We start from the raw sequence: 12,943 nt of genomic DNA, 5'->3' as shown, positions 1-12,943 counted from the left end.
TGTATTAATAACAATACAAGTCAAGTACTAGTATTAATAACAATACTAGTGAAGTACTAGTATTAATAACAATACAAGTCAAGTACTAGTATTAATAACAATACAAGTCAAGTACTAGTATTAATAACAATACTAGTGAAGTACTAGTATTAATAACAATACAAGTCAAGTACTAAAATGAAGTGAAGTGAAGTGAATTACATTTATATAGCGCTTTTTCTCAAGTGACTCAAAGCGCTTTACATAGTGAAACCCAATATCTAAGTTCCATTTAAACCAGTGTGGGTGGCACTGGGAGCAGGTGGGTAAAGTGTCTTGCCCAAGGACACAACGGCAGTGACTAGGATGGCGGAAGCGGGGATCGAACCTGCAACCCTCAAGTTGCTGGCACGGCCGCTCTACCAACCGAGCTATACCGTCCCAAAATGAGTAAAACTACAAGTAAAACATGAATATTAACAGTAGTAGTAGATGCTAGGATAGTGAAAGAATCATAGGTGATACTGGTTAGTTGTTATCAGCGTGATACTAGTTAGTTGTGATCAGTGTGATACTGGTTAGTTGTTATCAGCGTGATACTGGTTAGTTGTTATCTATGTGTAGGTTATACTGGTTAGTTGTTATTAGCGTGATACTGGTAAGTTGTTATCAGCATGAGACTGGTTAGTTGTTATCAGTGTGTAGGTGATACTGGTTACTTGTTATCAGCATGAGACTGGTTAGTTGTTATCAGTGTGTAGGTGATACTGGTTAGTTGTTATCAGCATGATACTAGTTAGTAGTGATCAGTGTGGTACTCAGTTGTTAGCGTGATACTGGTTAGTTGTTATCAGTGTGTAGGTCAGGGGTCGGCAACCTTTACCACTCAAAGAGCCATTTTGGCAAGTTTCGCAAATTAAAGAAAGTGATCGGAGCCACAAAAAAAAATTTACAATTTAAAAAGAAAAACACTGCATACAAAGCTTAAATGCTTTGTGCTATATTAACCAGGGGTCTCAGACACATGCACCGGCACGCACTTTAATGTGGACATTTGATGTTAGCGCAGCCCGCGAGTTTTGAACGAATGAAGCTTGATGGCGTCACACTTGCCAATCCCCTCACTTTTCCCGGGAGACACCCCAATATCAGAGCGTGATGACACTGTATTTGGCGCCCTCTACAGGCTGGCCTAACAGTGCACCTGTTGACTACACGTAGAATGCAGTTTCAGCTTGTTCACGTAAGTGACAGCAAGGCGTACTAACTCAGCAACCACACATCTTACACTGACGGTACCAATACCCAGAATCCCATGCAGCACTAACTCTTCCGCTCAACCAACGCAAGGAGAGGGGGGGGGGGGTTTGATGTGTGGGGGGGTTGTGGTAGCGGGGTGTATAATCCAGACCGGAAGAGTTAGGGCTGCATGGGATTCTGGGTAATGGTTGTGTTGTGTTTATGTTATGTTACAGTGCAGATGTTCTCCAGAAATGTGTTTTTCATTCTTTTTTGGTGTGGGTTCACAGTGTGGCGCATATTTGTAACGTAACAATGTTAAAGTTGTTTGATACAGCCACCGTCAGTGTAAGATGTGTGGCTGATGAGTAAGTATGCTTTGCTGTCTCCTGTGTGTGCAAGTAATAACAACATGCAACATGTGGCTGGACTGGCATGCTGTATGTAAATGCTATAGAGGACAATTACTGCAGTGCAATTAGGGCACGCCCTTTTGTTTGGTAATTAGAGTGTAAATAGGATTATTTTTTCCCTGGGAGTAATCTATGAGAGACACTGACATCCATAAATCTCCTGGTAAAATCAGGGGGGGTCGGCATGTATGTAGCTGAGCCGCATCAGAGTGGTCATTGAGCCGCATGCGGCTCCGGAGCCGCGGGTTGCCGACCCCTGGTGTAGGTGATACTGGTTAGTTGTTATCAGTGTGTAGGTGATACTGGTTAGTTGTTATCAGCATGTTACTGGTTAGCTATTATCAGTGTGTAAGTGATACTGGTTAGTTGTTATCAGCGTGATACTGGTTAGTTGTTATCAGTGTGTAGGTGATACTGGTTAGTTGTTATCAGCACGATACTGGTTAGCTGTTATCAGTGTGTAGGTGATACTGGTTAGTTGTTATCAGCATGATACTAGTTAGTAATGATCAGTGTGGTACTCATTAATTGTTAGCATGATACTGGTTAGTTGTTATCAGTGTGTAGGTGATACTGGTTAGTTGTTATCAGTGTGTAGGTGATACTGGTTAGTTGTTACCGGCGTGATACTGGTTAGCTGTTATCAGTGTGTAGGTGATACTGGTTAGTTGTTATCAGCATGTTACTGGTTAGCTATTATCAGTGTGTAAGTGATACTGGTTAGTTATTATCAGTGTGATACTGGTTAGTTGTTATCAGTGTGTAGGTGATACTGGTTAGTTGTTATCAGCACTGTGCAGGTTAGCTGTTATCAGTGTGTAGGTGATACTGGTTAGTTGTTATCAGCACGATACTGGTTAGCTGTTATCAGTGTGTAGGTGATACTGGTTAGTTGTTATCAGTGTGTCGGTGATACTGGTTGGTTGTTATCAGCATGATACTGGTTAGCTGTTATCAGTGTCTAGGTGATACTGGTTAGTTGTTATCTGTGTAGGTGATACTGCTTAGTTGTTATCAGCGGGATACTGGATAGCTGTTATCAGTGTGTAGGTGATACTGCTTAGTTGTTATCAGCGTGATACTGGATAGCTGTTATCAGTGTGTAGGTGATACTGGATAGCTGTTATCAGTGTGTAGGTGATACTGCTTAGTTGTTATCAGCATGATACGGGATAGCTGTTATCAGTGTGTAGGTGATACTGCTTAGTTGTTATCAGCGTGATACTGGATAGCTGTTATCAGTGTGTAGGTGATACTGCTTAGTTGTTATCAGCGTGATACTGGATAGCTGTTGTCAGTGCGTAGGTGATACTGGATAGCTGTTATCAGTGTGTAGGTGATACTGCTTAGTTGTTATCAGCGTGATACTGGATAGCTGTTGTCAGTGTGTAGGTGATACTGGATAGCTGTTATCAGTGTGTAGGTGATACTGCTTAGTTGTTATCAGCGTGATACTGGATAGCTGTTATCAGTGTGTAGGTGATACTGCTTTGTTGTTGTCAGCATTTTTGTGAGGAAGTCTGGCGAGCGTGTGTCCTCACGTGCCTCACCAGCGCCGACCTGACGTTGAAACGCGTGCTGCACACCGAGCAGGAAAAGGGTTTCTCGCCCGTGTGTGTCCGCGCGTGCGACATCAAGTGGCCCTTCTGAGAGAAGTGTCTCCCGCACACGGAGCAGTCGAAGAGTTTCTCCCCCGAGTGCGTCCTGGAGTGTCTCTTCAGGTTCCCCTTTTGGGAAAATTTCTCCCCGCACGCCGGGCAGCTGTAGGGTTTCTCCCCCGTGTGCGTCCTCATGTGCATGGCCAACGCCGAGGGCACGCTGAAGCTGGTCTTGCACACGGCGCAGGAAAAGGGTTTCTCCGCCACGTGGTTCCTCATGTGACTGGTGACGTGTTCCTTCAGTTTGAATCTCTTGCCGCAGAAGGAGCAGCTGAAGGGTTTCTCCCTGGTGTGGATCCTCAGGTGTCCTCGAAGGTACTTCTTGCAACTAAAGCTTTTGTCACACTGAGAGCACTTCAAGCGGGTGTTGTTGACGTGACCTTGAGGGTCTTCATCGTCAGAAAGTGATGTTCTGTCCTCGCTGTCTGACATCTCGTCTCCTTCTTCTTCATCTTCATCTTCATCTTCACTCTTCACAGGGACACTCGCCTCCAGACTGATGCTGTGCTCCTCCTCTTCCTCTTTAATGTGGGTGGGCTCTGACTCCTCCTCTTTAGTGTGGACGGGCTCTGACTCCTCCTCTTTAGTGTGGATGGGCTCTGACTCCTCCTCTTTAGTGTGGACGGGCTCTGACTCCTCCTCTTTAGTGTGGACAGGCTCTGACTCCTCCTCTTTAGTGTGGATGGGCTCTGACTCCTCTTTAGTGTGGACGGGCTCTGACTCCTCCTCTTTAGTGTGGATGGGCTCTGACTCCTCCTCTTTAGTGTGGACGGGCTCTGACTCCTCCACTTTAATGTGGGCGGGCTCTGACTCCTCCTCTTTAATGTAGGTGGGCTCTGACTCCTCCCGCTCCATCACAGAGCTACACTCAGGAAGAAGATGTTCCTCGCGGACTTCTGCATGGAACAAAAAAACAATATCGATGCGATATCAGCAAAAACACAAGTATGTGATTATATGGGCTTAATGTGAAATGTCCTGCAGTGTGTTTACACGTGTGCGATATCATGTGCGATACAAGCAGTCCTGCAGCGTGTTTACACGTGTGCGATATCATGTGCGATACAAGCAGTCCTGCAGCGTGTTTACACGTGTGCGATATGATGTGCGATACAAGCAGTCCTGCAGAGTGTTAACATGTGTGTGATATAATGTGCGATACAAGCAGTCCTGCAGTGTGTTTACATGTGTGTGATATAATGTGCGATACAAGCAGTCCTGCAGTGTGTTTACATGTGTGTGATATAATGTGCGATACAAGCAGTCCTGCAGTGTGTTTACATGTGTGTGATATCATGTGCGACACAAGCAGTCCTGCAGCGTGTTTACATGTGTGTGATATCATGTGCGATACAAGCAGTCCTGCAGCGTGTTTACATGTGTGTGATATCATGTGCGACACAAGCAGTCCTGCAGAATAACAATAGATACTTTGAGGGTGGTAAGCGACATGTAAAATTAATAATAAACATAAGCTACATTTAATATTAATAATAAACACATGATGGTGGTAAGCTACATTTGTAGTGAATGTACACTAATGCCAATTTTGCTCCCAAGGTTTTTCCGACCACCACCAACATTCATTCACTAAACATCCATTCACACTCACACACCAAACATTCATTCACTAAACATCCATTCACACTCACACACCAAACATTCATTCACTAAACATCCATTCACACTCACACACCAAACATTCATTCACTAAACATCCATTCACACTCATACACCAAACATTCATTCACTAAACATCCATTCACACTCATACACCAAACATTCATTCACTAAACATCCATTCACACTCATACACCAAACATTCATTCACTAAACATCCATTCACACTCACACACCAAACATTCATTCACTAAACATCCATTCACACTCATACACCAAACATTCATTCACTAAACATCCATTCACACTCATACACCAAACATTCATTCCTAAACATCCATTCACAGTCATACACCAAACATTCATTCACTAAACATCCATTCACACTCATACACCAAACATTCATTCCTAAACATCCATTCACACTCATACACCAAACATTCATTCACTAAACATCCATTCACACTCATACACCAAACATTCATTCACTAAACATCCATTCACACTCATACACCAAACATTCATTCCTAAACATCCATTCACACTCATACACCAAACATTCATTCACTAAACATCCATTCACACTCACACACCAAACATTCATTCACTAAACATCCATTCACACTCATACACCAAACATTCATTCACTAAACATCCATTCACACTCATACACCAAACATTCATTCACTAAACATCCATTCACACTCATACACCAAACATTCATTCACTAAACATCCATTCACACTCATACACCAAACATTCATTCACTAAACATCCATTCACACTCACACACCAAACATTCATTCACTAAACATCCATTCACACTCACACACCAAACATTCATTCACTAAACATCCATTCACACTCATACACCAAACATTCATTCACTAAACATCCATTCACACTCATACACCAAACATTCATTCCTAAACATCCATTCACAGTCATACACCAAACATTCATTCACTAAACATCCATTCACACTCATACACCAAACATTCATTCCTAAACATCCATTCACACTCATACACCAAACATTCATTCACTAAACATCCATTCACACTCATACACCAAACATTCATTCACTAAACATCCATTCACACTCATACACCAAACATTCATTCCTAAACATCCATTCACACTCATACACCAAACATTCATTCACTAAACATCCATTCACACTCACACACCAAACATTCATTCACTAAACATCCATTCACACTCATACACCAAACATTCATTCACTAAACATCCATTCACACTCATACACCAAACATTCATTCACTAAACATCCATTCACACTCATACACCAAACATTCATTCACTAAACATCCATTCACACTCATACACCAAACATTCATTCACTAAACATCCATTCACACTCATACACCAAACATTCATTCACTAAACATCCATTCACACTCATACACCAAACATTCATTCACTAAACATCCATTCACACTCATACACCAAACATTCATTCCTAAACATCCATTCACAGTCATACACCAAACATTCATTCACTAAACATCCATTCACACTCATACACCAAACATTCATTCCTAAACATCCATTCACACTCATACACCAAACATTCATTCACTAAACATCCATTCACAGTCATACACCAAACATTCATTCACTAAACATCCATTCACACTCATACACCAAACATTCATTCACTAAACATCCATTCACACTCACACACCAAACATTCATTCACTAAACATCCATTCACACTCATACACCAAACATTCATTCACTAAACATCCATTCACACTCATACACCAAACATTCATTCACTAAACATCCATTCACACTCATACACCAAACATTCATTCACTAAACATCCATTCACACTCATACACCAAACATTCATTCACTAAACATCCATTCACACTCATACACCAAACATTCATTCATATTCATACACCAAACATTAATTAACAAGTCATCCATCCTACAACAGCACATTACTAACAAGTCAACATACAACAGCACATTGCTAACAAGTCAACATACAACAGCATATTACAAACAAGTCAACATACAACAGCACATTACAAACAAGTCAACATACAACAGCACAATACTAACAAGTCAACATACAACAGCACATTACTAACAAGTCAACATACAACAGCACATTACTAACAAGTCAACATACAACAGCACATTACAAACAAGTCAACATACAACAGCACAATACTAACAAGTCAACATACAACAGCACATTACTAACAAGTCAACATACAACAGCACATTAACAAGTCAACATACAACAGCACATTACTAACAAGTCATCCATCCTACAACAGCACATTACTAACAAGTCATCCATCCTACAACAGCACATTACTAACAAGTCAACATAAAACAGCACATTACTAACAAGTCAACATACAACAGGACATTATTAACAAGTCAACATACAACAGCACATTACTAACAAGTCAACATACAACAGCACATTACTAACAAGTCAACATACAACAGCACATTACTAACAAGTCAACATACAACAGCACATTACTAACAAGTTAACATACAACAGGACATTACTAACAAGTCAACATACAACAGCACATTACTAACAAGTCAACATACAACAGCACATTACTAACAAGTCAACATACAACAGCACATTACTAACAAGTCAACATACAACAGGACATTACTAACAAGTCAACATACAACAGCACATTACTAACAAGTCATCCATCCTACAACAGCACATTACCAACAAGTCAACATACAACAGGACATTACTAACAAGTCAACATACAACAGCACATTACTAACAAGTCAACATACAACAGCACATTATTAACAAGTCAACATACAACAGCACATTGCTAACAAGTCAACATACAACAGCACATTACAAACAAGTCAACATACAACAGCACATTACAAACAAGTCAACATACAACAGCACAATACTAACAAGTCAACATACAACAGCACATTACTAACAAGTCAACATACAACAGCACATTACTAACAAGTCAACATACAACAGCACATTACAAACAAGTCAACATACAACAACACAATACTAACAAGTCAACATACAACAGCACATTACTAACAAGTCAACATACAACAGCACATTACTAACAAGTCAACATACAACAGCACATTACTAACAAGTAATCCATCCTACAACAGCACATTACTAACAAGTCATCCATCCTACAACAGCACATTACTAACAAGTCAACATACAACAGCACATTACTAACAAGTCAACATACAACAGGACATTATTAACAAGTCAACATACAACAGCACATTACTAACAAGTCAACATACAACAGCACATTACTAACAAGTCAACATACAACAGCACATTACTAACAAGTCAACATACAACAGCACATTACTAACAAGTTAACATACAACAGGACATTACTAACAAGTCAACATACAACAGCACATTACTAACAAGTCAACATACAACAGCACATTACTAACAAGTCAACATACAACAGGACATTACTAACAAGTCAACATACAACAGCACATTACTAACAAGTCAACATACAACAGCACATTACTAACAAGTCAACATACAACAGCACATTACTAACAAGTCAACATACAACAGCACATTACTAACAAGTCAACATACAACAGGACATTACTAACAAGTCAACATACAACAGCACATTACTAACAAGTCATCCATCCTACAACAGCACATTACCAACAAGTCAACATACAACAGGACATTACTAACAAGTCAACATACAACAGCACATTACTAACAAGTCATCCATCCTACAAAAGCACATTACTAACAAGTCAACATACAACAGCACATTACTAACAAGTCATCCATCCTACAACAGCACATTACTAACAAGTCATCCATCCTACAACAGCACATTACTAACAAGTCAACATACAACAGCACATTACTAACAAGTCAACATACAACAGCACATTACTAACAAGTCAACATACAACAGCATATTACTAACAAGTCAACATACAACAGCACATTACTAACAAGTCAACATACAACAGGACATTATTAACAAGTCAACATACAACAGCACATTACTAACAAGTCAACATACAACAGCACATTACTAACAAGTGAACATACAACAGGACATTACTAACAAGTCAACATACAACAGCACATTACTAACAAGTCAACATACAACAGGACATTAACAAGTCAACATACAACAGCACATTACTAACAAGTCAACATACAACAGCACATTACTAACAAGTCAACATACAACAGCACATTACTAACAAGTCAACATACAACAGCACATTACTAACAAGTCAACATACAACAGCACATTACTAACAAGTCAACATACAACAGCACATTACTAACAAGTCAACATACAACAGCACAATACTAACAAGTCAACATACAACAGCACATTACTAACAAGTCAACATACAACAGCACATTACTAACAAGTCAACATACAACAGCACATTACTAACAAGTCAACATACAACAGCACATTACTAACAAGTCACCCATCCTACAACAGCACATTACTAACAAGTCAACATACAACAGCACAATACTAACAAGTCAACATACAACAGCACATTACTAACAAGTCAACATACAACAGCACATTACTAACAAGTCAACATACAACAGCACATTACTAACAAGTCAACATACAACAGCACAATACTAACAAGTCAACATACAACAGCACAATACTAACAAGTCAACATACAACAGCACATTACTAACAAGTCAACATACAACAGCACATTACTAACAAGTCAACATACAACAGCACATTACTAACAAGTCAACATACAACAGGACATTACTAACAAGTCAACATACAACAGCACATTACTAACAAGTCAACATACAACAGCACATTACTAACAAGTCAACAGACAACAGGACATTATTAACAAGTCAACATACAGCAGCACATTACTAACAAGTCAACATACAACAGCACATTACTAAGAGAAAAGTACTAACATGTCAACAACATCTTTATGGTTTGTGCAGCAGTTTTACAAAAGCATTTAACTCGCAGAGCACATGAATGTTGATACTTAAAACTTGCAGTGCATGAAAAGAAGAGAAGTTAACAATATTTAAAACTTGCAGTGCGTGAAAAGAAGAGAATTTAAAGGCCTACTGAAAGCCACTACTAGCGACCACGCAGTCTGATAGTTTATATATCAATGATGACATCTTAACATTGCAACACATGCCAATACGGCCGGGTTAACTTATAAAGTGACATTTTACATTTCCCGGGAAACTTCCGCTTGAAAAGGTCTATGTATGATGACGTATGTATGACGACGTATGTATGATGACGTATGTATGATGACGTATGTGTGATGACGTACGTATGATGACGTATGTATGACGACGTACGTATGATGACGTACGTATGATGACGTATGTGTGATGACGTATGTATGATGACGTATGTATGATGACGTATGTATGACGACGTATGTATGATGACGTATGTATGATGACGTATGTATGATGACGTATGTATGACGACGTACGTATGATGACGTACGTATGATGACGTATGTGTGATGACGTATGTATGATGACGTATGTATGATGACGTATGTATGATGACGTATGTGTGATGACGTATGTATGATGACGTATGTATGATGACGTATGTATGATGACGTATGTGTGATGACGTATGTATGATGACGTATGTATGATGACGTATGCGCGTGACGTCAATGGTTGATACGGAAGTATTGGGACACATTGTATCCAATACAAAAAGCTCTGTTTTCATGTCATAATTCCACAGTATTCTGGACATCTGTGTTGGTGAATCTTTTGCAATTTGTTTAATGAACAATGGAGACTGCAAAGAAGAAAGTTGTAGGTGGGATCGGTGTATTAGCGGCTGGCTGCAGCAACACAACCAGGAGGACTTTGACTCGGATAGCAGACGCTAGCCGCTGACCGCATCGATGATCGGGTGAAGTCCTTCGTCGCTCCGTCGATCGCTGGAACGCAGGTGAGCACGGGTGTTGATGAGCAGATGAGGGCTGGCTGGCGTAGGTGGATAGTTACTGTTTTTAGCATAGCTCTGTGAGGTCCCGTAGCTAAGTTAGCTTCAATGGCGTCGTTAGCAACAGCATTGTTAAGCTTCGCCAAGCTGGAAAGTATTAACCGTGTAGTTACATGTCCATGGTTTAATAGTATTGTTGATCTTCTCCAGTCAGGGGCTTATTTATTTTGTTTATATCTGCAGTTAAGCACGATGCTATCACGTTAGCTCCGTAGCTAAAGTGCTTCGCTGATGTATTGTCATGGAGATAAAAGTCACTGTGAATGTCCATTTGGCGTTCTGGACTCTCATTTTCAAGAGGATATAGTATCCCAGGTGGTTTGAAATACAAATCCGTGATCCACAATAAAAAAAAGGAGAAAGTGTGGAATCCAATGAGCCAGCTTGTACCTAAGTTACGGTCAGAGCGAAAAAAGATACGTCCTGTACTGCACTCTAGTCCTTCACTCTCACGGTCCTCATCCACAAATCTTTCATCCTGGCTCAAATTAATGGGGTAATCGTCGCTTTCTCGGTCCGAATCGCTCTCGCTGCTGGTGTAAACAATGGGGAAATGTGAGGAGCCTTTCAACCTGCGACGTCACGCTACTTCCGGTACAGGCAAGGCTTTTTTTTATCAGCGACCAAAAGTTGCAAACTTTATCGTCGATGTTCTATACTAAATCCTTTCAGCAAAAATATGGCAACATCGCGAAATGATCAAGTATGACACATAGAATGGATCTGCTATTCCCGTTGAAATAAAAACATTTCATTTCAGTAGGTCTTTAACAATATGTTGCGGTGCGTGCAAAGAAGAGAAGTTAACAAACCTGTTCAGTGTGACACAAGTTGATGTTTTGTCATCTCTGCTAACTTCTCCGTGTCTTCGTTAGCAGCTAAGCAGGTGTGAGGAGCTTCGATGTGACACAATGAGTGTATTTAATTCAAGTAGTTGATGTTAGACCAAAGACAACATCTTCAATGAGTCTATTTAACTAAAGAAGTAGATGTTAGATCGAAGACAAAAGCGGACTTTTATAAAAGTCAGTCTTCGACGCGATGACGGACGACTCAGTCCGCCATCTTTTCTCTCGCTAACCGGAAGTGTGACTACGGCAAGTCCACTAGGACAAACTAGTTCGGTGTGCGTGTAGCGTGACAAACGTTGTTGTCATTGCACGTCACATGATCGCAGGTATGCTCTAGATTACAGGGGTCACCAACGCGGTGCCCGCGGGCACCAGGTCGCCCGTAAGGACCAGATGAGTAGCCCGCGGGCCTGTTCTAAAAAATAAAAAAATATTTTTTTTTTATTTTTATTTTTTTAAATTAAATCTACATAGAAAAAACACAAGATACACTTTCAATCAGTGCATCAACCCAAACAACCTCCCCCATGCACACTCATCCACACCCACTCACACAAAAGGGGTTATTTCTTTCTGCTACCAATATTCTGGTTCCCACAACATAGACAACACATCTGCAAGGGCCACAGTCCCTGAACACAACATAGACAACACATCTGCAAGGGCCACAGTCCCTGAACACAACATAGACAACACATCTGCAAGGGCCACAGTCCCTGAACACAACATAGACAACACATCTGCAAGGGCCACAGTCCCTGAACACAACATAGACAACACATCTGCAAGGGACACAGTCCCTGAACACAACATAGACAACACATCTGCAAGGGCCACAGTCCCTGAACACAACATAGACAACACATCTGCAAGGGACACAGTCCCTGAAGCACACATGATTGTATAGGCTGCTGGTCCACTAACATTTTCATTAATTACTATTTTTTATGTAATTATTTTTATATTGTTTTACCTTCTTTTCTATCCAAGAAAATGTTTTTTATTTATTTATCTTATTTTATTTATTTTTTTAAAAAAGGGCCTTATCTTCAACAGACCAGGTTGTCAATGAAATTAGATTTGTTTAAAGGGTTTTTTAAAGCAGGCCCAGT

General features: G+C 40.2%; 2 protein-coding genes across 3 annotated transcripts in view; one reads left to right on the top strand and one right to left on the bottom strand.

Annotated features, from left to right (window-relative positions):
* The window catches only part of ccne1 (cyclin E1), a 335,619-nt gene that overhangs the window by 219,893 nt on the left and 102,783 nt on the right, over nt 1-12,943 (top strand). The gene's annotated exons all lie outside the window — the stretch shown is intronic.
* LOC133662391 (gastrula zinc finger protein XlCGF17.1-like) lies at nt 1,363-12,062 on the bottom strand. 2 transcript variants are annotated; one of them, XR_009828102.1, is made up of 3 exons: nt 11,793-12,062; nt 3,024-4,185; nt 1,363-2,992 (listed from the first exon to the last, which is right to left on the bottom strand). XR_009828102.1 is itself a non-coding variant. In XM_062066354.1 (2 exons), exon 2 carries the CDS (start codon nt 4,142-4,144, stop codon nt 3,131-3,133), a length of 1,014 nt encoding a protein of 337 aa, XP_061922338.1. In that variant the 5' UTR covers nt 4,145-4,185; nt 11,793-12,062; the 3' UTR covers nt 1,363-3,130. The 2 variants fall into 2 exon arrangements, 1 of the variants encoding a protein (XP_061922338.1); XM_062066354.1 differs by having other exon boundaries at nt 1,363-4,185.

This window comes from Entelurus aequoreus, linkage group LG02 (assembly GCF_033978785.1).
Source record: "Entelurus aequoreus isolate RoL-2023_Sb linkage group LG02, RoL_Eaeq_v1.1, whole genome shotgun sequence".
NCBI lineage: Eukaryota > Metazoa > Chordata > Actinopteri > Syngnathiformes > Syngnathidae > Entelurus > Entelurus aequoreus.
Note: the sequence above shows the minus strand (reverse complement) of the source record. Positions and strands in the feature narration are given on the sequence as shown.

Excerpts from the sequence above, each read along its gene's own strand:
- LOC133662391 (XM_062066354.1), bottom strand. The coding sequence starts at position 4,144 with ATGGAGCGGGAGGAGTCAGAGCCCACCTACATTAAAGAGGAGGAGTCA.